The 27,944-nt window shown below is 37.8% G+C and overlaps 1 protein-coding gene across 1 annotated transcript in view; it reads right to left on the bottom strand.

The window, feature by feature from the left end:
- The window catches only part of Col4a1 (Collagen type IV alpha 1), a 271,083-nt gene that overhangs the window by 106,044 nt on the left and 137,095 nt on the right, over positions 1-27,944 (bottom strand). Inside the window, exons 7-13 of the mRNA XM_067151762.2 lie at positions 26,005-26,193; positions 23,831-23,947; positions 23,584-23,748; positions 9,528-9,735; positions 9,350-9,444; positions 4,269-4,455; positions 3,149-3,345 (exon numbers count right to left, since the gene is read on the bottom strand). Of these exons, the coding sequence (XP_067007863.2) occupies positions 3,149-3,345; positions 4,269-4,455; positions 9,350-9,444; positions 9,528-9,735; positions 23,584-23,748; positions 23,831-23,947; positions 26,005-26,193 (1,158 nt within the window). The remainder of the gene's footprint in view (positions 1-3,148; positions 3,346-4,268; positions 4,456-9,349; positions 9,445-9,527; positions 9,736-23,583; positions 23,749-23,830; positions 23,948-26,004; positions 26,194-27,944) is intronic.

Below are 27,944 nucleotides of genomic sequence, written 5' to 3'. Positions count from 1 at the left end.
AAGACTATGAAGAAAAGACTGCAAAATACAATTGAGTCATATGCGCGAACAAACGTCTATGTTACATTTTTGTGGAATTTGAGATATTCACGGAACAAACATCTATGATGTGTCCTGGATATGTATTTGCAGGTAGATTGAGCATATCTCAACAGATGGCTGTAGTATTCTGGAAATTGTGAAGAGAAATGCACTTGAAAAATAATGGAACAAAAGTCTATGTTACATCGTTTCCCGCGCGAGCGCTCGACAATGTCACGAATTGAATGCAATGTAAAAAACACATTCTAGTCCGCAGATTCTTCTGGTTTGTTCAGTCTTATATTACTGAGTGTATTTAGTTACTCATCGAAACCATAATCATGCAATCAGATGATAGTAGTGGTCGTAATATACTGTTGTCCCCAAGCAGTATATACAAGTTGACGAAAAACAGATGCAGGAAAAGGAAACGTGAGCCTAGTGAGTGGAAAGATGTATGCACCAAATCATTATAATTAGAATAAAACTTTAAAATAACACTATTCTCCTCTGCTTGCATACATTATGTACGAATGAGTGAGCATGTTGATTTACGGAATAAAAGTCTATGTTACATTCTCTCGCGTAGCCATGTCCCAATTATCTTTATTGCCGTTTTCTCAATATTTAGGGAATGTAACATAGACGTTTGTTCGCGCATACGACTCAATTAAAAAGAGTAAAGCCGACAATTGGTGGGAAATGTCTAAGGAAGTGGATTAGGGTATAAAATTGTCATGAAGAAATTCGGGATGCTACCAAGCCCTATCATGGATCCACGCACCATGGAAGAAATAGTACACACACTATTCCCTGATCATGCAGAGAGGATTGATGATGAGGCCAAGAAAGAACTAGATAATGTACCACCTTTCACAACTGAAGAATTGATAACAGCAATTAATTCCCTTAGAAATAAGAAAGCCCCTGGACCAGATGGTATTCAAGCAGAAGTACTAAAGGTGGCAGTCGAATTATGTCCTCAACTGCTGTTGAGAATGTATAATCATTGTTTGAAAGCGGGAATTTTTAGCTTTCGTTGGAAGATAGCTAGATTGGTTCTGATCAGTAAAGGGAAAACTGGGGGTTACAGACCTGCTGGACACTGCCGGGAAAGGTTTAGAGAAGCTACTACAACCGAGAATACTAGCAGCAGTCCGATTAGCTGGCGACCTATCTGACCAACAACATGGATTTCGCAGAGGTCACTCAACGTTAGATGCTGTGAAGGAAGTGGTGAAGACAGCAGAACGAGCTCAAACGGGTAATCATTACTCTAGAAAGCTGACGCTTCTTGTGACTCTAGATGTTAAAAATGCCTTCAACTCGGCAAGATGGAGTGATATTTTGGAAGCTCTACAAGAAACTTTCAAGGTACCAGAATATCTCATGTATATACTGCGAGACTATTTGAAAGACATTGTTATATGACACGGAAGATGGTCAGAGAAGAAAACGGCTCACAGCTGGTGCAGCACAAGGCTCAATTCTCGGACCACACCTTTGGAATATCATGTATGATGGTTTGTTATGGCTGGAGATGCCAGAAGATGTAAAACTTGTGGGTTATGCTGATGATGTGGCTGCTGTGATAGTAACCCGTAACCTAGAGCTGGCTCAATTTAAATTGAATCAGGTGATGCGACGTGTCAAAGAATGGATGATAAATCACAAGTTAGAACTTGCAGATCATAAAATGGAAATTGTCCTCCTGACGAGGAAAAGGATTAATACTGTTGTACCGATGCAGATTTGGCAGATAGCCATCGAAACAACTAGGAGCACAAAATATCTTGGTGTAACGCTTGATACTAAGCTTACATATTGGGACCACATCCAACGGGTAACAGATAAGGCAGCGAAAACCATGACTGCACTGAGTAGACTCATGGGAAATATCAAGGGGCCGATATCTAGTAAAAGGCGGCTTCTCATGTTGACTGTTCAATCGATACTGCTATACGGTTCGGAAATTTGGGCTGAATCGTTAAAAATTGTGAAATATCGGACAAGAATTGCGGCTGTACAATGAGGAGCAGCCTTACGAATTGCTTGCGCATATCGCACAGTATCAGAACCTGCGATTCTAGTAGTAAGCTCCTATTGACTTGTTGGCCTTCGAAAAACAAGAAATTTGGTTCACACAAGAAGAGCTAGGAAGGAAAAGGGCAAAGGCTTTGGCTCTTAGTCGCAGAATGCAACGATGGCAAACAAGATGGGAAGATGATTCTAGAGGGAAATGGACGAAAAGACTGATACCTTCTCTGGGCGTATGGATTGCCCGAAATCATGGTGAAGTGAACTACTATCTCACACAGTTCTTGACAGGTCATGGATACTTCCGAAAATTTCTTCATAGGCTAGGGGTAGCAACTAGTCCACTGTGCATACACTGCGGTGATATCAATGACGTAATACATACTTTCTTTGTGTGTGTTCATTGGCTGCCACAAAGAAGATGCTTAGAAGTTATGCACGGAGAATTGACGCCAGAAGGGATTGTGTCAGTAATGCTACGAAGTCAAGAATCTTGGGATCAGGTGGCAATCTACGTAGAAAATATTCTGCGTCAGAAGAAGAAGGACCTGGACGATTACGACAGACAGTAAAGCAGAAGAAGGAAGACGAAGCACAAGATGCATTAAGCACGACATCCGCTCTGAAGTAATGCGAGAGCGGTTTCCGGGGCGGAGATAAACGTTGTGGGAAAAGGGAGTGTGGTTTTTAGTGGGTAAGAATCTCCACACACTTGTTGAGTGTGGACCCTCACAAGCGTCTTATGAAAGATTTTCCACACACCCTCGAAAAAAAAAAAAAAATGATAGGTCAGTGTGGAAAGAAGATAAATAGGAAGAAAACACATTGCTATTTTGAAGAAAGTTTGCCAAACAGCTGGGTATATTTCATTATGGAATGAATAATTTTTCAGATGCTCCACTAAATGTTGATAGTTAGAATGGTTAGATAATGAGGTGCTTCATAAATCTGAGGATGTATTTTACTTAATTGCAAATTATTTTCAAAATGTTATTGCATAGAATTAATGGATTTTTGATGAATATTATTAGTTGCATAACTAGAAATATCACAGAGGCCTAAAGAAAAAAAAAAATCTGAATTTACTTACTGGGATGCCAGGTGGTCCTGGTTGACCTGGCAGTCCATCAGCTCCAGGTTCTCCAAATTCTCCTCTCTCTCCTGGAGGTCCTCGTGGTCCTTGAGTACCTGGGACACCATCCAAACCTCTGTCTCCCTTCTCTCCTCGGGATCCAGGAGTACAGTCTCGGCACCGTCCTCCAATTTCACCCTTCTCACCAGGAGTACCTTAAAAATAGAATAATTTCCCTCATTGATAACTAGCATGTAGTGCAGATGAGTCCTTCTTAACATGGGTGTGACCGAGCAAGCTGGCCACGCTTTTAGGGTTGTGTAACTGTGAGATTGCATTCGGAAAATGGTGGGTTTGAATCCCTCAAGATGGTTTTCTGTGGTTTCCCATTTTCAAATCAAACAAATGCTGGGGCTGCATCTTAATTAAGGCCACAGCTGCTACTTTCTCAATCCTAGCCCTTTTCTATCCTTTCATTACCAAAAACCTTCAATGTGTTACTGTGATGTAAAACCACAAGCAAAAAAGAAAAAAGTGTGTGATTGTTAAATTAGAAAACAAATCCCCATTAACAAAAACTCATAAATCTCAACCATCTAAATTTTACTTTTTACTGTTACAGAGCTGTTTACAGCACTGAGGATAGTACTAAACCAAAAGACATTATGGCTGGAAGAGATAAATTGCAGTACATTGTAGGTCTACATCATTTCTATCTTGTCTAAAGAAGAAACCAACCTTGAACTATGCCATTTAAGACTTTCATGGCAATAGATGCACATGGCCTAACAACCCAAAAACTGATTCCAATGCAGTGAAATTTCTACACGGGACTGTTGAAAATATTTTTTCATTTCCCCAATGGAGGAAATTATAAAAAAAAGGAAGTTTCCTCAGAGAAAACATTATTTATACAGTAAGGGGTAATTGAGTTGATTTAAATTGTTTGGAATCCTTTAAGTAAGCATACAAATGGAAAGATATAGGAAGCAAAGACCATATAAAGATTACATTTTAACAGAAAACTATTGGATTCTATATCAATACAGTATATAATTGTGAAAAGAAGATAAATCACAACCTAATTTGACTGTATAATTACATTCATTCTATTTAGTGAACATAAAATATAAATTACCTGGGAGCCCAGGTGATCCTGGTCTTCCATCCTTTCCTGTGTCACCTGGACGACCCTCTGGTCCCTGAGGACCAGGTATTCCTTTCAGAGAATCACCCGGGAATCCTCGAGGTCCATCGTAACCTCTCTCTCCTTTTTGACCTTTCTCCCCATCTCGACCTGGAGCACCATCCATGCCTTTTGGTCCCTATTAACATTAAATGGAAAATCCATTAAAAAATCTTCAAGCTGTGCACAAAAAATTGAAAGAATGTTTTTTATCATAATGATCATTAAAGGAAACTTCCTACTCAGTTTAAGTATTGGAAAGGAACAAACAAGTGTTAAATCAAGACATATATGGAGACATAGGAACAAGAAAAGGAACATATGATCATCATCGGCTGCTACTTGTTTCTGAGAATACGTTTTTCTCCTGCAATTCTTCTTAAAGTCTGTTGGCTCTGTAGAGGTGTCGCTGATAACTGATCAAGACAATTTTCGCATGAAATATGTGGCCACACAGGTCACATCTAAAGGTGGGTGTAGGACACGGTTGGATCTGACAGAGTTTCCGCTTTTCATGGGTTTCAATTTCTTGTCTGCAACGTGCCTGCTCAAACAATGAGACACCTTCTGCAATAGCTTTGTGCCAAGGAAAAATGGGTTTTGTGCAGTTGTTGCCCAGGTGTTAGCATTTATGTTGGTGCTATTCATAGTCTTCTTAAGCCGGTCTTTATAACATTTCAAAGGAGCCCCTTGAGGCCTTTTGCCATGACTAGAGGCATGATTTTTTTACATTCATTTATGTTCGACTTCGTGAAAAGGAAACAATTTTTTCGCATAATTTTGCGAAATAAGGCTCATCCCATTGCTTTAATTTTGCTTTAATACTTCCCTAAAATTATTCATAAAAAGTTGAATTCATGAGATTTGTGAATTATTTATGTGAAAGATATATAAAGGAAGCAATATTGATAATCATTCATTATTAGTCATCTTGATTAGAACTATCATAGAGCCCTAATCAAGATTACATAACAAATTACCCTTTCACCCCTCATGACCATACCATTAAGGGATTTTATAGAATATTAATACGAAGAGAAACTTCTGTCAAAATGAGAAATCCTTATTCTCTCTCTGTTTCCCTTCACACACGTGATATTGGAATACAATCATTAGAAAGATTGTTATTTTCCATGAATTTTGCTGCATTTTTGCACTTATTGCAAAATAAGTAAATTTTGCTTTAACCTGGCCATGTTGCTTTAATTTGCAAAAACAAAATCACTAATTTCTTGAAGAAAATCATATGATTTGTTAAGATATTTCAAATTCGCTTCAAAATCTTTTTGTCACATTTATTGTTAATGGGAAAAAATCATGCCTCTCTAATATATGCTCAATCTCATTGTAGAGAAGTTGTTTATGCAGTCTTCTCTCATTCATACGCTGGATAAGACCAATCCATCTTAGCCGATGAGTGATGATGAAGGCTTCTATGCTGTTCATATGTGCCTTGTCAAGAACTCCCACACTGCTTATGTAGTCATCCCATTTGATGATCATGATGAATCTAAGTTTCTGCTGATGGAAGCGTTCCAGTTTCTTTATGCCATGACAGTAAAGCGTCCAAGTTTCACATACATATGGTAATGTTGTTATGACTACAACTCGGTACACCATTACTTTGGTATATATTTTGAGATTCTTATTCAAGAATACTCAGTGGGAGAGGCAGCCGTAAGATGCATGGCCAGAGCACATTCTATTTCCCACATCCTTTTCTGATTTGCAGTGTGTAGTTAGAACACTACCAAGGTAGATGAATTGCTCTACCTGTTCAAGACCTGCTATGGCAGGTCAGTATGGGAACAGGGAGCAAAAGAAAGAGGAGACAAGACATACATGAAAATACAAAATCTTCATACATTGTCATCTTTGAATAGGCATCCATCTTTTCTCAGCCCCCAGTGAGCTCATTTCTGCTTCCCAGCCTTATCGGGAGGGCAGGCATCAACAATCATTGAGGAACCATCTTAAGAGATTTTCAGTCTTCACATGGGAAGTATAGGATAAGAAAAAAGCTGGGCAATTACAGGATCCCAGTGGGATCCTTCTCTCTTTATTGTGTTTGTCTTTGTTCCTAATTTTTGGTACTTGGAATAAGGAGATAAAGGCTAAGTTAGGAATGAACATGATGGATGAAGCTGTACGCATAAACCGGTTTTGGTGGTGGGGACATGTGAGGCGAATGGAAGAGGATAGGCTACCTAGAAGAATAATGGACTCTGTTATGAAGGGTAAGAGAAGTTGAGGGAGACCAAGACGACAATGGTTAGACTCAGTTTCTAACGATTTAAAGATATAATAAGAGGTATAGAACTAAATGAGGCCACAGCACTAGTTGCAAATAGAGAATTGTGGTGATGTTTAGTAAATTCAGAGGCTATCAGACTGAATGCTGAAAGGCATAATGGTCTATAATGATGATGTATGTATGTATGTATGTATGTATGTATGTATGTATGTATGTATGTATGTATGTATGTATGTATGTATGTATGTATGTATGTGTGTATGTATGTATGTATGTATGTATGTATGTATGTATGTGTGTATGTATGTATGTATGTATGTATGTATGTATGTATGTATGTGTGTATGTATGTATGTATGCATGTATGTATTTATCTTAATCTTATCCATATGTCTGATGTAGCTAGGACTTTTATGGCCAACTGCCTGCCTGGCACTAACCCTCCTCCTTTCGCATACAGCCTTGGGACCTACAATGGGATGAACACTTGATAACTTAAAAAAGTGGAGGAGTATCATGCCAAATTGACTATACAATATAGATTATTTTCAACATGCAGTTTGTTACCAGTGCATGGATGCCATCTCACCACTGACAAATCTTAACGTACCACTTATTCGAGTAGTTCGTCTCCTTTCTCCTAAGTCTTTCCAGCCCAAACTCTGCAACGCTATTCTTTTGTTGGAAATCACCCAGAACAAATCGAGATGCTTTTCTTTAGATCCTTACCACAACCCCTAAACACCCCCATAACCATGTTCAGAGATCTGTACCCTTTATTTACAATCCCATTTATGTGATTACCCCAATGAAGATCTTTCCTTATACAGTATTAACACCGAGGTACTTACAATGATCCTCAAAAGGAACTTTCACCCCATCAATGAAGTAATTAAAACTGAGAGGACTTTTCCTATTTGTGAAACTCACAACCTGCCTTTCAACCTTGTTTATCATCATACCATTGCCTACTATCCATCTCACAACATTATTGAGGTCATTTTGCAATTTCTCACAATCTTGTAACTTATTTATTACTCTATACAGAGGCTTCGGTTGGAAAATAATTATATTGGTAGAACTGACCACAAGTACAAAATTAGAAGGAATTTTAGCAGAAGCGATTGGGGTAAATTTTCTTTCATTGGGAAGGGCGTGAAGGAGTGGAACAGTTTACCAGGGGTAGTGTTTGATCCTTTTCCAAAATCTGTACAGATATTCAAGAAGAGAATAAACAACAACAGAGATAATAAATTAAATGTTAGAGGGCATTCGACCAGTGCAGGATATTGTAAATAATAAATGTGTGTGATTAAATTAATTCCATCCCCTGGTCTAAGGAGTTTGGACAGCCCAAGTAGGGGACTGCCTGTAGGGGTGAAGTACAGTGGGGACTTCGAGGGCCCTGGGACCGCTACGGTAGCTGTGAAGGCCCTTCAGGAACTCTGAAAAGTGGTGGCAAAAGGGGCTCTGGTTAAGACGCAGCAGGTCGTTATGCTACTTAGGTTCCAAAATGGGTAAAATATAAATATGTAAATAAATTCAATGTTAATTTTAATCTTATACCAGTTGTATAGTATTATTAGAAGTAATTTCACATACCGTATTGTATATGAGTTGACTATGTTTGTAAGATATTATAAGTAGAATTTTGTAAACAATATAAATTTATTAAGGATGATGTGTGTGTTTAATAGAAAAAATTATTAACGTAAATTGTATAATATTGTATTCTAGGAAAATTTTCTTCGTCTCCTGTTAATTCAAAATTTAGTGCTTGACAACAATGTATTTTAGTGTACCATTTGCCACCGAGGTAGACACCTCATTTGCAAATAAAGAGATTTTGATTTGATTTGATAACATCATCCGCAAAAAGCCTTATCTCTGAGTATACTTCTTTACTCATATCATTTATATATTTAAGAAACGTCCAAAAATACTACCTTGAGGAATTCCCCTCTTAATTATTACAGGGTCAGATAAAGCTTCGCCAAGTCTAATTCTGAGATCTATTTTTTAGAAATATAGCCACCCATTCAGTCACTTTTTTGTCTAGTCCAATTGCACTCATTCTTTCCAGTAGTCTCCCATGATCTACCCTATCAAATGCCTTAGATAGGTCAATCACAGTACAGTCCATTTGACCTCCTGAATCCAAGATATCTGCTATATCTTGCTGGAATCCTACAAGTTGAGCTTCAGTGGAATAACCTTTCCTAAAGCTGAATTGCCTTCTATTGAACCAGTCATTAATTTTGCAAACATGTCTAATATACAGTAATCAGAAAGAATGCTTTCCCAAAGCTTACATGCAATGCATGTAAGAATCTTTGCCCACCATCTGATGGTACTCGCATCCACACATGCACTGCCGTAGACAACACTCATCCTTCCATGAATATCCGTGGAGGCATAACCCTCTGCTCTAAGAAATTCAATAACAGCACATTTTTCAGCCGCACATCCATGTACGTTGCCATTTCCTCACCCGCTCCTTCATGTGTGTTGTGGTAGATGTGCTCTGTTAGGTATTGTGATAGTCACTGAGTCATAAATTATTTTATACCAGTTTCATGACCGTATATCTCTTGCAAGTAGTTGTCTTGTCGTTGAGTTATAGCACAGGATGGCAAATGTTTTAAAATGGCTTTGTTTAATTATTTATGGAAAACAACAATGTTACGTTTGGTTTAGTGATGATACAGTATTGAAAAATTACATTTTAAGGAAACTGCTTTCTTATGTAGCAATAGTTATATTTTAACTGAAAACTTACCACAATCGATAAACCTTTCTCCCCAGGAAATCCACGAGCCCCAGGAGGACCTTGAGGTCCAGTAAAGCCCCTTGGACCCATCTCACCAGGAAAACCTGAAATAAATATTCAAGAACTATCAGTATAACTAAATATAAATTATGATGTTCAAATTTATGTATATTCCTGAGAGCTATACCTGATAGGCCTGGTTCTCCTTTGGCACCCTTTTGACCTGGAAAGCCTTCTGGTCCTGAAGCTCCAGGTGTTCCAGGCCCTCCTTTTGGTCCTATTGGACCTCGTTCTCCAGGAGCTCCAGGGAATCCATCCAGTCCTTTTGGTCCAGGAGGACCTGTGAAACCTCTTGGCCCAGGAGGGCCAGGAGGACCAGGTCGGCCCTTACCACCCTAAAACATTGCAATGATTATCATCTCTTTTTTTTTTTAATTGAGGGGATGGTGGGGTCACAGTCAACAGCTGCAGAGTAACACAGAAAGGGCTACAGACTTTATATGCCTGTTAAAATAGAAATTGGACATGATCTTGGATCATATCGAATTAATACAGTGTACTGGTACTGTCTGAGCTATGGAACTCTGAGTCTTAAACGATCTGGGCAGTCAAATACAAACCCCCAAAAAAAGTGGAAGAGAAAAAAATGTAATGAGGTAGTAATTTCAGGAGTGATCATCAAATATCCGGTTCCATAGATCAGGGATGGCAAACCTATGACACGCGAACACGAGTTATGTGGCACACTGCACAACATATAGTACGCACACCTTTTAGTGATACATGCACACCCTAGTGCTGAATCGATCGAACTCGGTTATCTTCGAGATTCGTATTGTCAACCTTTGAAACACAAAGTATGAATCGCTTATGCATCGCTGTGCGACATCTGGCATACAATTTACGTACTAGTACTGTTGTCGTTTACACAACAAAGCCAAACTATAGAATTCATGCTAGGAAGAAGATTTGATACTGTTAAATAATGTATGTGTGACACAGTTGTTGGCATAAGATAATAAATGTTTAGAACATTTATATCTATCGATCATATTATCGATTCAATTCAGATTTCATTTCCATTCAGTTGGCAGTATAACCGGGACCAGTAGAGCTCCCTCCTTACTCCTCACCATCGTACAAAGTAATATCGCTAAAAGGTGCGCAGACTATAGTAACATATTTCAATGCTTTTAACATGTAACAAATAGGTAGCATTATGCATTAATAAAGAAGTATGTCACAATTAATTCTATGGCCATATTTTTTCCAGTTTTATTAGGTTAAACCAAAAATACACCTTATGCTTAAAATTTACCTGTTTTTAAAATATAATTGTCAGTGATGTTTGCAAAATAAAATCATGAAACATACAGTTGAATGGCTTTATATGTAATGCAATCTAATACCGAAATAAAGCCAAATAATGGGCTTCATGATGATTTTAAAGGAAAATAACTGGTGGCAGACTTGACAGTAAAAAGTAATAAACAAGACCTTAATTGACACGCTAGTTGGTAAAAGGTTTGCCATTCCTGCCATGGAAGGCCTGACCCATATATGTTATACACAATTTAAAGGGAGAATGAACTTCCAATACATGGAGTGTTGCCAGATATACATTACTCTTTTTTTTTCATTTTGTTCTGTGTATGGTGCATCAGCTGTTCCGTTCTTTCTTAAATATCGCAGTTCAGACAATAGTACAGAATCAAGAAAGAACGCGGTTATGATAGACTACAAAATATTCTGTCATTACAGTTGAGAACAGCACCTCTGGCTGTGTACTAGTGGTACTAGTGTGGATGTAGAGTATGTGAAGAACAGAGAAATAATTTTTTGGTAACAAAGTGACTTACACATTCAATAAATTGAATGATCTGTTTACTGGAGAAGTTAAGGTCTGTAGGTAGGTAAGGGTTATTCTGCCCGAAGGCAGGTCCGAACCTCCGCAGAGGTGTTCCTGAGCTGGAGTTTACGTGCGGTAGGGCGGCCAGTTCCTTTCCGCTCCTCCATTCCCTTACCTCGAACCAATAGCGTGTGGCAACCCATCCAACTCCTGACCACACCCAATGTTGCTTAACTTCGGAGTTCTCACGGGATCCGGTGTTTCGACAAGGCTATGGCCGTTGGCTTAAGGTCTGTGAAAATGATTTTAAACATGTCTATGACATTTGTGTAAACTATCTATGAAAATGGTTTGATTTTAGTGATTCTAATGTTTTTACATTGATGAAATGTATAACTCTAGAAAACTCACCTCAGTTCAGCAAGTTTTGAAAGTTAGTGGAGACACTAAGTTTAGAGTTCAGAAGTTGTTGAAATAGAGGTGGGTATATATTACATGTTTAAGTAAGAAAACAAAAAGAAAGAAAATCCACAGCCTGTTTCCAGTCACTCGACCAGGTTAGGAATTGAATGAATGGAGCCTCCATCTAGCGGTGAGGATAAGAATTGTGCTGGCTGCCAAAGCCTGTTCCACGAAAATTTAAGTGATCCAGAAAAAACCGAAGAATATTTTGATGGTACTTAAGAGTGTGTTTGTACTGGGAGGTACACCTCAACGCCGCGCATTCAAATTCAGCGCCTAAAGAACTCCTCTATTGGTAAAACAGTGAAACTGAAACTACACCTACTTAGAAATTTAATCAGAGGATGTCACCACTAAAATATCGAGTAATTTTGTTATTGTGCAGTTGCCTGCACTGACTGAATTTATTAGTGTTTTGGTTGCCATTCATCAAGAAGTTTGGACATTTTCCCACAGATGACACTACAAAAACTATGATGATGCACCCTGGTGCGAAGTTAAAGAACTTTTGATTTAAAGAAGTTTTGTATTCATAAGTTTTTTTTTTTTACTGATTGATGTTCATTTATTTTTGGGTTGGCAATATTTACCTTTTCTTTCCGCCAGTTATGAGTCCAACCAATCACTAATTTTTGTAATTAATTTTCCACCTATCACAGGCTTCTTCTCCAATTCTGACTGTTACTTTTGAAATCTACCAATAAAATTCTGTGGGTATGTCTTGATTATTCATGAATGATCTCGAACCTTCCCTGAGGGTTTATAAACTGCGGCTTTTCACGTCTCTTGGCCAATTGAGCGTCATCTTACTGAGTGTGTGTGTCAAAGCACGAGGCGGGCGGCCTCTTTCATCGGTCACAAGTACATCAACAAGGTAATGGCCACCTAACATCTTTCTTTCTTGCTAACTCCGCGGTTTAACCCGAGGGAAAGATCCAAATCGTTAACTATGTAACCTTCTTTTCTAAAAATGTAACTTTCTGCAAGCTAATGTAAAAACCTCATAAAATCTTTAACTGCAAATCGGGGATAGAGAGTGATGTACCCTCTCAAGCTCCCCTTCATCCTGATTTGAGGTGACTACGTTTTGTAACTGTTTTTCTTCCTTTCCGTAATGCATTAATTTATCCTTATACGAGTCACCTCCATAGTTCGGGAATATCCCCTGTTTCATCGGCCTAGTGCCCTTTAGGTTTTAAGTGTTCATATCTAGGAGTGCAAATATTTGCCTCCATTCATTTTGTGTTTGGGCCATTTATTTAACCATTATTCTCGTTCCATGAAGGCCCAGTAGGTTGGGTATTAAATACCCCTATATAATCATTTTCCAATTGTAAGTTGTGCCCTGAGAGGCCAGAAATTGTAAGTTGATGTTGCCTTGAGTAGGCTTGGAAAACTGAGAGCCTGTTAGCTCTTTTTCAAAGTTTTTGTAAGATTAATGAATGCCTCTTGAAGGCTAGATGTTGTAATTTTGGGAGCAAGTGCTCTTTGAATTAGGGGATTTCTGCCCTTGTACAAATTTGTGCTTTTTTAAAAATTTGAGCTTGTAGCTCAGGAAATATAATGCTAGGGGCTTAAAGCCCAAAGAGTTAAAATTCTGAATCTTGGATTTTCCCAATCTTGTTTAATGATTGCTACTTGTACCTGGAATATTATCATGAAAAAATTGTTAATTTTGAAGTTTTTGAAAATATAACCTTCAGTTTAAGTTTTAAATTCAATTCTTGACATTGTAGTTAGACCCATTCACCCCGGCACCTTCTTTAACCTCTTTCTGCTCCACGGGTATCCCTGTAACAGTGTTAATTACAATTCCGTTGAATGCATCTACTGAAAGGATATTTTCAACAATGGCAATCATTGCAATTTGGTCTCTCATCCATACGTACTCCTGATCCTTGGCATGATAAGACACAATGTTGTGGTGAAATTACAAACTACTTGGGGACAATGTAGCCAGTGTAAACACAGAGAATGAAGGTGAGCATAGTCTCTGAATTTAGGGTTGACTGAGTGAGTTGCAGAAATAAAATGATTGTGCATAGTTTGTTAATAGATGTATCAAAGGCTGAACAGCACCTGAATGAACAAACCATTGCTTAGCTTCTTGGTGGCCATATGTGTGACTGTCACTTGTTTATTTTATATTTTGATAGTAGTTACACAATATAACAACTTTTTCTTCTTGATAACCTGTAATCTCTAGTTTGAAAACTGAACATTGTTCGACAGATATTATGATTGAATTTCTTAGTGTTCAAACCTGTATTGATGGACATTTTAGAGACATTCTAGTGCACTGACAACACTGCTGATGCCACTGTAATGTTGTTTGAGGATGAGGCCAACAGATAACGCCAAATCAAGAAATGAATTTCTCAGTACTGAACCATATCATCTTATGCTTCATTGGAAAATTTTAATCATGATAAGGCACTGTGGACTTATTGCGCAACATGGCTTTGTGTGGGAGTCTGTTTGGAAGACGGTTAGATACCTGACCACGCTAGCATTAAGGGGAGCGGCGCGTGGATGGCTTCAGACAACGAATTTTGTTTAAATTTGAACGTGGTTGCTGGAAGCCGCCGCAGTACTCTTTGTCAAGCCAGTTTCAAAATCCGCCAATCACGAGCTAGTAGAAGGACTCTGCGAACGGCCGAACCGCGATGGCAGAATAACCAACCACCTAACTGCATCTTTGAACCAGTTTTCATTTATGATAATAATCTGTCATTGCGCCGATATTCCACAGTTCTGATGTGTCCAGATAGATAAGTGTAATTTTTCTGATGCCTGAGAATATATTTGGTGCCTACCTAAGGCATAGATGTTCTTTCGCACTTATCAGCGGCTTCTCATTTAAACTAAACCGCCGCTCAACAGAATTTCTATTCTTCAGAAGGGAGTTCCGTTATTTGAAAAACTTGAAGAGTCTTTATAACTGCTAGTAACAAGGGAGCGTCACCTCATTCTCCGTCTGAATTTCGTGCTGGAAGGTCGCTTGCACGCTGAGGCTATATTTACCAGAGGACGCTTTGTTCTGATGTTTGAGAACTGAGCCAGTGATACGGGTTCGAGTTAATACAATTAATAACTGTGATCAACTGTGGCACAATGTATGTGCAGTAGTTTAATTCAATCCGGGAGTGATCCGTATATATGCAATAATAACAATTCGTGGGCACGATCGGGTAACTCTCGTAATCGTGTGTTGCGTTGCCGCGCCAAGGACTCTTCACGTCCGGGCCGAATTGCCCTTAAATTAATGGTGAGTGGGACGAACTAATTTCTCGCTTGCGGGTCGTAGTCAATTAACGGCGAAACATTAAGGGCGTGATCTTACACACGTGTGTGACTAGCGGCGAAGAATACGGTGCCTAATTCAACTATTACAGGAGCAACATCAATCAACGTTATGGAGCCCGCGGTGAGCATCGATGGACTGACTTCCCACATCCTGAAGACTGAGATGACCATGGCCTAAGTTTACACTATAAATTGAGGATAGTTATGTCCACCTTTTCAATACAAAAACAATGTGAGGTCATTAGCACATCACATATTTATTACCTTTCAAACATTGGGACCGGTTTCGGCATTATTTGTATGCCATCATCAGCCATAGGAAACTTAGTGACAAGGCCTAAGTACAATATTAACATAACTTACAACATACATATATATATATATAAAAATGAACATATTCTTACAATGACTATTAAAATTTTTTGGTGTACACCATAAAACCTTAGATTAAAATTGGTAGCATATTTTATGCGACATATTATGACTTTATACAATTATTTGACTAAAGTTAAAGCTTTTTGTCAGTTTTTCTAAATATCACAAAGTGTTAAAAGAGCATCCAGATAACAATTTTCAATCTTTAAAAACTTTTATAACTACTAGGCGTTAAAGATAATAGTGCATTTGTTTGGTCGATAGTACTAAATTGACATGCATTAAAATGAAATCGCCTGCTGTCAGATGGGAAACAGTGACCTATTTGTACTAGGTATGGAGATAAGTTACATTATAAGTCTGTAGTAATTCTATAACTTGCGTTAATATACGAACATTGCTCAACGACATTACATTACGAAATAAGAAATTTATTCAATCCAAAATCCACCTAAAATAGAGTGAACCTGCAATCGATTCTAAGAGGAACTGCTTTGCTCACTATATATCTTCACTGAAAAAGGGACCTCTACAATGGACAATTAATGTTTTTTAAAGTTTAAAATATCAGCCGAATTTATCATTTTATTCGACTTGTTATTAAATAACCAAACTATATTAACGCAAGTTATAGAATTACTACAGACTTATAATGTAACTTATCTCCATACCTAGTACAAATAGGTCACTGTTTCCCATCTGACAGTAGGCGATTTCATTTTAATGCATGTCAATTTAGTACTATCGACCAAACAAATGCACTATTATCTTTAACGCCTAGTAGTTATAAAAGTTTTTAAAGATTGAAAATTGTTATCTGGATGCTCTTTTAACACTTTGTAATATTTAGAAAAACTGACAAAAAGCTTTAACTTTAGTCAAATAATTGTATAAAGTCATAATATGTCGCATAAAATATGCTACCAATTTTAATCTAAGGTTTTATGGTGTACACCAAAAAATTTTAATAGTCATTGTAAGAATATGTTCATTTTTATATATATATATATATGTATGTTGTAAGTTATGTTAATATTGTACTTAGGCCTTGTCACTAAGTTTCCTATGGCTGATGATGGCATACAAATAATGCCGAAACCGGTCCCAATGTTTGAAAGGTAATAAATATGTGATGTGCTAATGACCTCACATTGTTTTTGTATTGAAAAGGTGGACATAACTATCCTCAATTTATAGTGTAAAACTAAATTCAATACGGACCAAAATGAAGTTCTTAACTTTAAATGGCCTAAGTTTGCGATGACGCTAGTGGCCATGTAAGCGTCATGGGTGATGAAGCCAGCGCAAGATAAGCTCTTTGTCATTTTTTAGCATGCCTGGGTAATAGTTGCACGCTAGTTTAGATCAGATGTGTATAAATAATTTAAAGTTAATTGTCAGCCAGAGGGCACAGTGGTTTTCCACTTCAGTTTACAGTAATTACGTCCTGGGCTGATGCATGCTTTTATTTTCCTTTTATCCTTTTTTTTAAGTTTAGATGGGTTTGAGGGTATGCCAGTGTAGTTATAGGAGTGTTGTTTTGTGTTTTTCAGTGTACTCCGTTATGTGGTCAGTATGCAAGCTCTGATCGTCATTTACAGAGGCTATACGCCGCTGATGATGTATGGGAGATCAGATTACAGTTGTAGTTTTATCATATATTTTTTTTAATTCATGCATGGGAATTTCAGATGTGGTCAGAAAGCAGAATCGCAGAAATTCAACGTTGTTAGATAGAGTCATTACTACACTAGGGAAGGACGATTAACGGTTCTTATCGAACAACTGACCGGCCATGTAAGACGCCGGAAGTGCACGTTATAGATCAATGTTAACCTGGGGCTGGTTATGTGAGCCGAGTGGAATCACGAGTATATTGATGAATAATTCAGGGGTTGATAGAGTGAGACATGTGAAGGAGGCTGGAATTGCCGTAGTCATGACATAAGGAGGGCGAGAACCCGTGTACTGCAAAATGAAAGGGCCGAGTATGGTCTCAGGATTTACAGTATGTGATGTGTGTATTCATACGAGAGAGGCTGATGCCAGTATTGATGTGCCTTTATTTTAAATCTGCGAATTGAGATCGCAGGTCATTATAAGTAAGAAGCAGTAATAGTGCTGCGAATGTTGTGAATTTATCCTTGTCTCCGAACGAGAGTTAGCAGGTAGAGACCAACCCTTTTCTTGAGAAGTAAAGTGTACCGCCCCAAGGCCGTGTTTTCATAGAGTGCTAGGTGGACCGTTATTCGCATTCTCTCCCGACAAGTTAGGAAGTTACAGGTAACAGCTGTTTGCGACAGTGAAAGTGATTCTTAAGGGATTGCCCTTGCGTCTGACTTATGGACATAACCCATGTACCTGCCTGCTGAGGAGGATCCCGCTGACCACATGTGGAGCATTTATGCATATTTCATGTTGTTATTTTCAGGTTCTATACTCCTACTTTATTTACAAATGTTATCATTCTTATCTGGTTTGATCCATGATTTGTATGAGATGGTGACGACTGGTTTGATTTGTTTGTGTTTGTTTGTTTTATTTCCTTTGTGTTAGGTGTCGGCATGACCAGCATTGCATTAGATTATTTTGTGTGTTTTATTAGCTCGTTTGCTAAATAGATGGTCGCTGGCATTCATGTCATCCAATTGCTATGTGGTCGGCCACATATTTAGAATCTGTGTAATCATAAGTTGCAGCTCAGGGCTAGTGTTGCATTGAATTGATTTTGTTATTGATATGTACATATCTATAGTTTGGATCGGTTACTAGTGTGTTTAACTATTTACCGCGGTCATGTATAGACACTTTCCGAAGCGCATCCCATAAGGGAATCATGACATTGAAGGGAATCTTGCGTCGAGTTAAATTAAAAATGTATTCATCCGAAGTCAGTTCCAAGTCGTGTGTTTCTTTGTAGGGCAGAGTCCCCAGTGTATAAATTTTGTGTTTTAACATGGACATGTGCGGGGCACATATTTTACTTTGGTTTTATGAGGCCAACAGGCTTAATGTATATATATATTTCATGTCGTTAGTGAATGGGTTAATGTCTTTAATAAATCCATTCTACCCCCATGTCTCTGTCTTATTCACGCAGTCTATGTACCCGAATTCCTGTCATGTACCTTTGGTATTGAACCCGAGTGACTTAGACCCATAGTCAATCATGATTTGATTGATAAAATAATATATGGTACATTTATTGAAATACAGAAGTGTAGTTGAAAATATTTCATCTGTGTCGAAAGATGAGCGAAGGAAGGACGACAGACTGGAGCCTGACGGATTAGCTCGACACACCAACATTTAGCTACTTCACAGCAGGGGATCTCATTAGTTGGCGAACAAGGAAATACAAGTCTACAAATAAGTCTTGGTCAGAAAGAGAAAGGGGATAGGTGATACAAAGGAAACTCGCTACGTGAGTAATGCACTGGGATATTTTTGGCAGGATGGAAATTCCGTGACGTCATGGAAAGCTACAGCGGCTGCGAGGACATTCGCTAGCCTAGGTTCGGGCAGGTGGAGATTTAAATCACGTGACCGCTTGCCGGCCAATCGTAAAAATTTGATGTAAGACTCAGGGATACCATCTTAAGGAATGATGGATGAGATATTCTCGTAACTTCAAAAGTAATCAGTAATAAATTATTGTGAGTACACGGATCGATGTAATGAATTTATTAGATGTCACGCATGGAAAAATAATCAATAATTATTGGCAAATTAAATAAATTGAAGGCTGGATTTCTTGGAAACCAGACAGCTTGAATGTCATTGGCTGGACGAAGACCACGTTGTAAGGGACGCTTCTAAAGGCGCGAAATGTGAGGAGCTAAATCCACCCGTATCTCCTAAATCTGTGATCACCAGGAGTTCATATTTAATCCAGCAAATATGCTAGCGGAGTGGATTAATTTGATGTAAATTTTAACGTCCAATTCGGAGTGCAAGTACCGATATTAAAATTCCACCCCCTCCCTAAGGGGTATGACGTCAATGAATCCGCGAGGGAAAGCTTCATCCATATATACGGGACAAGGGATCCTCGCCACCACACTTGAAATGAATCTCTGGAGCTGAACAGTCGGTCGCAGCTAACTTAGAATTCTACGGGCGTACAGTAACTCAACATTTAATGGCGCGAGCATCCGCCAGTGTTTATAAGATGTGATCGCGCTCAAGCAACATGAACTGGAAATAGTTAACGTAGGACAGTGTTTGTCAGTTATTAATATCAGTGAAGTAAATTAATTGCACTGTAAGAGAGTAATATAAATTGTACCACAATGAGTACGTAAATAACCTACTGTGTGACGAACAGTACTTTAAGGGAATAATAGCCTGTACTTTGCAATATCGAACCGCTATCATGAACACTTCAAGAGTGCCGCATGAAACGGGCGTATCGCGTCGGACGACATAAATCGCGACGGGCGTAAAATTTGACACCTCGTCGTACGTGTCCAGGTCCATTGTGCGGTAATTGGACGAAGATTAAAATAGTGTAAATATTAAATTTTTGGGTCTAGGATATTAATTTGTTGTATAAAAGTTAAAGTGTTCAGTGTTAACGTTGTCAATGGTGAAGGTTTGTGATAATTAAGGTATTAGTGTAAAATGGTAATGTGCCAGGAAATCTTTTGTGGAACTACGCCATCAAGAATGGAGGAGTAAAATGCAGAGAGGGGCCGAAAGGAGCCTCTCATCTGCAAAGCTGTAATGGAATACCGAGAAACTAAGATGAGTACATAATGTAAAATATGTTTGGGAAATGTTATCGTGATTGGGAAAAATGGGAATAATTTGATTAGACTTGGTTACCTTCTGTAACAAGATGAGTCGCTTAACGACCCCATCCTAAATTTGTAGCACGGACAGTAGCAAATATAACAATGTAAATAATCGGGTCTTTTATGTATTCAGTTTGTTGGAGATGTAAATTTGTATATATAGTGTAGTACGTTAAGTCATGCATGCATTCATATTTCTTTGTAGTCAATAATTTTCTTTATATTTGATTTTGGTTATGATAGTTAAATAAGACCCGATATGTGTTTTTCTGTTTTGTCATTTTAACGAGCTATGTAATGACACTGAAGGAAAATCCAGCTTCGCCATACCAGTTGTGTTTTGTTGTGATTAGTATGTTCATATTTTCAAACTGAAGTTGTTAAATTTGTGAGAAGCGATAATAATAATAATATTCCAAGTAAATCGTATCTGGATTGGTTAGTGCCAGAATAAATCGAAACTGTAAAAGGGGTTATGCGTTAAACATATTAAGAGTGGACTACCGTGTAACAGGCGAAAATTAATTTTTTTAAAATTAATAATAATAATAATAAATAAAAATAAAACTACTTTTTTTTAGAAGAAATTTTTTAAAATATAATTTGGAAATAATAATAATTCATGAGATATTGGAATTTTTAGTGATCAGGTGTTGAGTTTGTCGGAAATCATTTAATGACGGTATGTCGTTTTTAATTCGGAATTAAAGTGTGTGGTAATTTAATTTGATCAATTAATAATATTGAAATGTAGATCGGTGCTAATAATCCGTACATGTTAATGAACATGTGGTTTAAATTACGGTCCAATATTTTTCTTTACGAATAAATGTCGTGTCTTAAATTTGCAATTCATTAGCCGGAACACGTAGGACTAATATTACGAAACCATGATTGTCAAATTTTGGTAAATATAATTTCAAGATGTTACGATTATTTGTGGAGAATGAACTAAGGCGTAGATCGAAATGAGATAGGAAAATGTTAAAGAATCTGCAGTCAGATAATAAAAGGTCGTACGATGTCAGAAGTGAATAAATAAGTCAGTTGATAATTCTGTGAGAAATAAATGAATCAAGGAATATTGAGATAGAAAAGGAAATAAATTCCGTACGAGAGACACTTAGGATATTGAAATGAGTGTAAAATGTACGGGCAGTGTCACAGAGAAATACTGAGTTACGTAGCGGGTAGAATTCGAACCCGTGACAGCATGTACGAAATAAATAGACTGCACAGCTATTCGTCGAGATACTACGGATCTAAGGATAATGAGAGTTCAGAGTCCACATACATGATCGTATATTGTAATCATTCCAATGACGAGTGATGTCAATCATGATGTCGTGATAATAATAATAATAATAAATATTGCAGATAAAGGATTGGACCGCTTTAATTAATTGAGCGTTGATAAAGATGTTAAACGGGAATCTAAATGATAATATGCAACCGATAATAATACTAATAATGTAAGGACGATGTTAAATCATCGCGGTCAGCTTAATAATAATTGTCATAATAATAACAGTAATGATGCCGTTGGGTGATCAGTGAAATAATTATAATTGCGACCGATATCTTAATATATTTGGCGGAAGTGACCGGTTCATAAATAATAATAACCTCTTGAGTGACGTGAATAATAATAATAAAATCTGGAGTCACCTATTTAATAATAATAATAATAACCACAAGAGGGATATAATAATAATAATAACATTAATAACCATCTGTGTTTGCGTCCCGCATAATAATGACGATATTAATCAAACGTGACAGTGCCAGGAACCGTTGAATAATAATAATAATAATAATAATAATAATAATAATAATAATAATAATAATAATAATAATAATAATAATAATAATAATAATAATAATAATAATAATAATAATAATAATAATAATAATAATTTCAAGGATGATAATTAAATGAATATTCTGACGATAGTGAATTAATTAATTGGTGACAACATCCCTCTACTCTTATGTTGAATAATAAGAATGATAAATATTATAGTCATTTGTTACCTCGTTATTGTACGGTTTCCGCACGGGACGAGTTACAGTAATACTTGGTGTGTTTGTTTACTTCGCCCGCGATGCGAGGGGAGGTCATTGCCACGGTATTTCCCACCGCTTCTCGTTATCTCATCTGTGGCAGTAGTCTACTGAGGCTACTTTGTCACATTTCAAATCATGTGTAAATAATATATAAATGCTAATTCAGTGGTATGGCATCAGCTGGACATCGTAAGATAGGAACTGTCCGTGTAATCCATTTTTCGTAATTCACGAGAAACATTACCCAGTCCGAGTACCGGTCTCGGAAAAATGTATATAGCCGGAGTACATCATCTTAGTTAAATCGAGAAGCCGACCGTAACATGGGTTATGCTCGGGCTCCCGATAGAAGGAAGCTATATCCTAGAACAACGGTCCGATTCAAATGGAATCGATCCGTAAATTATACCTCAAAATGTCATTTTATTTCAGAAGCAACCCAGCACGATATTGATACCACTTGCGGTATAGCAAGTGATTTGTTTATGTAACATGTGTGGGAATTTAAATATCGTTGCCAAATGTATCAAAGTTTCGTACGTCGGATGGCGTAATAAACTGCTCTTTCTGGCAATTATTTCAAAGGAAACCGTTCTCATAATCTTTTTATTGTAGTTAGATGATGCCCTTTTTAAAGTTAACAGTCACTTCCTAGTCCTATCATGGAGTCCTTAAATTCAAGTTTACAATCGAGCCTTCCCCATTTTAATTTTAAATTGCTCCATTCATTCCCGTGTTCATTGATGCCGCTATATTTATATTTGATGACTTAAATAATGAACCGACACCCCTGAGATAAATGCTAGTCTGGGACTCGGGAGGTGGACGGGTGCAGTATATTGCTCATGACGAGTCTTGAATTTAGTTTTGCCCATATCATTTTTTTTCAAACAGTAACCACGTCTCTGCCGCGACTAGCCCGGGATATTAAGAAGATGAATATGGTACAGTACATTATGTCCTTTCCTCAACCTGTAAAATTTTGCTACAGTCTTAAGATATGGTTTATCTGACAGTGTCACATGTACTTATACTCACCGTGGCTAGAGATCACATTCAAAATTAATAATATATTATATCTCAACAATATACACAATGACAAGTTGGTCTGGATGAAGTTTCTAGGACAAATTAATTCTTCGCAAAAACAATGTATGAAGTGTCCTATGAAATCAATGAAAATGTGAAATGCTTTGGACTTAACATACACCTTGAAAATAAAAGGAGACTATCAGGACCAAGTCCACATATGTGACACAATTTGCACCTGCAACCAAGGTGTGTAAGAAGGAGAAGAAGAAGATCAGGATCAGAGGTACTGCAAGATAAACTAAAATGCAAGTTTTTTTAATACTAATTAACAAAAAACAAGGATATAAGAGTCTTACTCCTGGAGGTCCGGGAGGCCCTCTTAATCCCATTGGACCAACAGGTCCATCCAGCCCAGGCTCACCCTTCTGGCCTTCTCGACCCGGAAGTCCTTCAAGTCCATCAATTCCACGATCACCCTTTTGTCCAACAGGACCTGGTGGACCAGGAAACCCATCTCGTCCCTATTAAAGTTAAAATACAAGTCAGTTCCATTTCGTTGAAAGAATATGTAATTATATACATGAGACGATTATGAAAACTAACCCGAGGTCCTGGAGCTCCTGGCAGTCCTTTTTCGCCTTTCATCCCCAGTTCACCAGGAATTCCATGATCTCCCATGGGTCCAGTATCTCCCTTCTGCCCTGGCAGACCATTTTCTCCCTAAAGAAGAAAATTATACAAATTAGACTATTAAAATTAATATTTTCACAAGTTCGATGAACATTCTACAGACAGAATAACATATTTCACTAGAGTAAATATCCATTTAAAAAGAAAAGAAATAAATACATCACATGTCATTTTTCTTGTTAAATACTGTAAGTATACATTACTTATGTTTGCACAGCAAACAAGATAACAATTAATTGCCTTTCCATTGCAGAATCTAAATGGGAGATTTATTTTACCCTCCTAATTTTCTTCTTGTTATCAGTGCTGTAATAGGGCCAGTACACTGTACTGCCATAAATAAAAACATGTGGTTAGTATACTGGCAAAAATTCTAGATCTGAAAATACTCCTTTCATCTTTATTAAAAAATGGAAGTTATTTGTTATCTTTATAATTAGTCTGTCTATTATAACATTATTTTGATTTTTTTAAATGTATGTATTATTCCCTTTGTTGAAACACTTGTACAGTGTTTATTTTCCTTGACAACTATGGGCAGCCATCTTGTGATGTGATTAGCTAATTTCAAAATTTTACGGCTTGCCTTCAAAGTGGCTTGCTCACACTATAAACTTACAGTGTGGAGCCTCAAGAACTACACTGTAATTATTTTGATAATCACCAAGGTGTTGTGATGTCAGGTTGTTAGAACAGGATTATTGTTACCAATGTAACAACTTGTGGCTAAACCTAACCCTTTGAAAGAATAGTTTCTTTAGCTTTAAACTGAAAATATATTACTTAGACATAATCAAAAGATCATTTAGCCAAAAAAGTAAGAGAATTCATCATTGTTACACGTCTGGAGCCATGATCATTAAGGCGTAAATTCTCCAGGGTCTGGTACTGTGGCTAGCTGGTTTGAGTCCTATAAGAGCAAATAATTTTCACTGTCTGAATGGTGGATGATAGGGTAGGATTGATGGTGGTATACGAGGCTAATCCCAAAAATAAGGTCTCCTATTTTTTTAATAATTACAGAACTCTGTTTGTGTGGCTGTTGGTCACAATATTGTGAAGAGTGTTTCCCGCACTCGCATATAAACATGCACACGCCGCATTGAAGCACTCAGCCATGGCATGGCAGCCGTTGAGAATGGAGCTCCCGTTGGATGTTACCACCAAGTGCGAAGTGCGCACAGTTAATTGGTTTTTGAATGCAAAAGGTACTGAACCGATTGAAATCCATCGCCAATTGACGGAAGTGTTTGGTGAGTCGTGCATGGATGTCAAAAATGTTCGTAAGTGGTGTAGAGAGTTTGCAGCCGGTCGGACTGAAATTCACGACAAAGGAACAAAGGAGCGGGAGACCGTCAATTTCCGTCAAAACAGTCGTGAAGGTTGAGCAAATCATGTGTGAAGGTCGTTGGATCTCCTGGAATGATCTCTGCACTTTGGTTCCTGAGGTTTCCCGAAGCGCTGCTCACAACTTCCTGAACAGCATGGTGGCAAGCTGGTATGACATGGGGATACAAAAACTGTCACAGCGTCTACAAAAATGCATCGACCAAAATGGTGATTATGTAGAAACAGCTAAATGTTCAAGCTGTAAAATGAGGTAAATCACTGCAGAAATAAACAGGTCTATGTATTTATAAAAAATAAAACCTTATTTTTGAGATTACCTTCATACAATTATTTTTAAATTTTATTTACAATTTTGTTTTACGTCACACCAACACAGATAGGTCTTATGGTGATGATGGGATAGGAAAGACCTAGGAATGGAAAGGAAACAGCTGTGGCTTTAATTAAGCTACAGCCTCAGCATTTTCCTGGTGTGGAAATGGGAAACAATGGAAAACCATTTTCAGGACTGTCAATAATGGCGTTCAAACCCACTATCTCTCGGGTGCAAGCTCATAGCTGCGCACCCCTAACCACATGGCCAACTCGCCCGGTGTGTAACAGAATAGCAAAAAACTTGTAGCATAAATTGTTTAATATGCTGAAAAATTTAACATCTCAAAAGGATGATAATCTCAAACCTAGGGGAGAAGAAATTAGACATTTCAATTGATTCTGTTGTATTTTCATGGTCTTACCCGGTCTCCTTTAGGCCCTGGTTCTCCTCTGGGGCCAATTACATCTGGATGTTCTGGATCCACAAACTCTGCTGTACCAATTCCACGAGGACCTGGTTCTCCTTTTTGGCCTTTGTCACCTTTTTGTCCTTCAAAACCAATACCTATATTCCCTTTTTCACCCTTCAGACCTGGTGGTCCTCTCGGGCCCTGCAAAAACAACATTTATAATCACACATGTGACCACTGATCTTGTGAATGCTTACAGAATATGAAAAAAAAAAGTCTTTATAATTAAGATAAAGTAAACATGTCTAAAATAGTGAATAACAAGAAGAGGGAACAATTTTTAAACTGATGTTTTCAAACATGTTCTGTTGAGCACTTTAAAAAATTAAACCTTCCCCTTTGCCCTCCTCATCTTCATCAGGTAACAGCTCTACCAAATCAGCAGTGAAAAGTTTCATAGGTTTAATGTAGGCTACCCTTCTATATGTGAAACTTCAGTCCTTGCATACAGAATGGTGAGGTTCAGATGACCAATATGGAGATGCAACTGTGGCTTTGATAAGAACGTAGAATGGGAGCATGAATGGATAGCAGGATACTCACAGAACTATGTTCTTATTAATAATCAATCTACAAGAGTCCCAGGTCCCCACCCACTTAGATTAATGCCAATGAAGTAAATTGCTGCTCTACTGCATATAGAATAAACCACTCCTAGGTTTTCTCATCCATTCATATCACATGCCTGAACCACCATAGTTATGGATGTACTGACGCTGTCTAGTAGATATGTCCCATTTCCAGCTTCCTGCTTCACCTTCTCATTTCTTAATCTGTCCAACCTGTTCTTGTGGATAGTAAATCTCAAGAACTTTATATCTCTGATGCCTGCAGCCTTGATGAGTTTCTCTTCATGAGGGTGCATGTTTTAATATCATAGGTCAAGATCAGTATGAAGTACCAGCTGAACACTGCTAATTTTCTAATTTTGCTTTCTTTGAATCTTAGCAGTCCAAAGAAGGATCTTCCCTCATTGGTGATCATGAGGCTACATTGTCTCTGGAGACTATACTCCTGAGGTAGGTGAAACCATCCAAAAAAATATAACAACTTCAAATATTGCACAGAAAAGTACTGACCCCATTTGGAAAGACAGAATGGTTTAGGAATAAGACTGGACTAAGACAGGGGAATGTGCTGTCACCACTTTTGTTTATTATGGTCCTGGTCGAAATTGTAAAGGAAACAAAGGAAGCCTATGGAGATAAAGAGATGAAGATGCTGCTATTTGCAGATGATGTTGTGATCTGGGAAAAGAACAGCAAAGTAGTGAAACAACAACTAGATGTACTGAACAAAAAAACTGAGAAGTATGGCATGAAAATCAGTACAGAGAAAAGCAAGACTATGGTGACGCCAAGAGGGGAAAAGCAAGGAAAGGGCACTGTGAAAATTGGAAGTCAGAGTCTGGAAATTGTGGTCAGCTTTTAAATACCTAGGAAGTGAATTAATGCAAAAATGCTAGGGTGGACATGGAGATTAGCAGGAGGGTATAACAGAGTGATGCATTTTAACCAAAGTGTAAGAAAACTTGTTTGGAGCAAAGAAGTACCGAGGAAAAATAAAGAGATCATGTACAAAATGTACTATGTACCCATACTGACCTATGCAGCTGAGACTTGGACTTTGACTAGCAGGCAAGAGAGTAGAATTCAGACTAGTGAGATGAAATTCCCAAGAAGTATGATAGGAAAGACAGAGTGAGAAATGAAGATGTTAGGAAGGAAGTTAGGATAGGAAAGCTAAATGAGACAGTTGAAAAGAATAAACTAAGGTAGTTTGGACATGTAAAGAGGATGGAAGAGAATAGAATTCCAAGACAGATGCTGGAGGCAAAGTGCAAGGGCAAGAGAGCATGAGGAAGACCTAGAACAAGATGGATTGAATTAGTG

The sequence above is a fragment of the Anabrus simplex genome, chromosome 7 (genome assembly GCF_040414725.1).
Source record: "Anabrus simplex isolate iqAnaSimp1 chromosome 7, ASM4041472v1, whole genome shotgun sequence".
Classification (NCBI taxonomy): Eukaryota; Metazoa; Arthropoda; class Insecta; order Orthoptera; family Tettigoniidae; genus Anabrus; species Anabrus simplex.
This window is presented reverse-complemented; position numbering and strand designations above follow the sequence as displayed.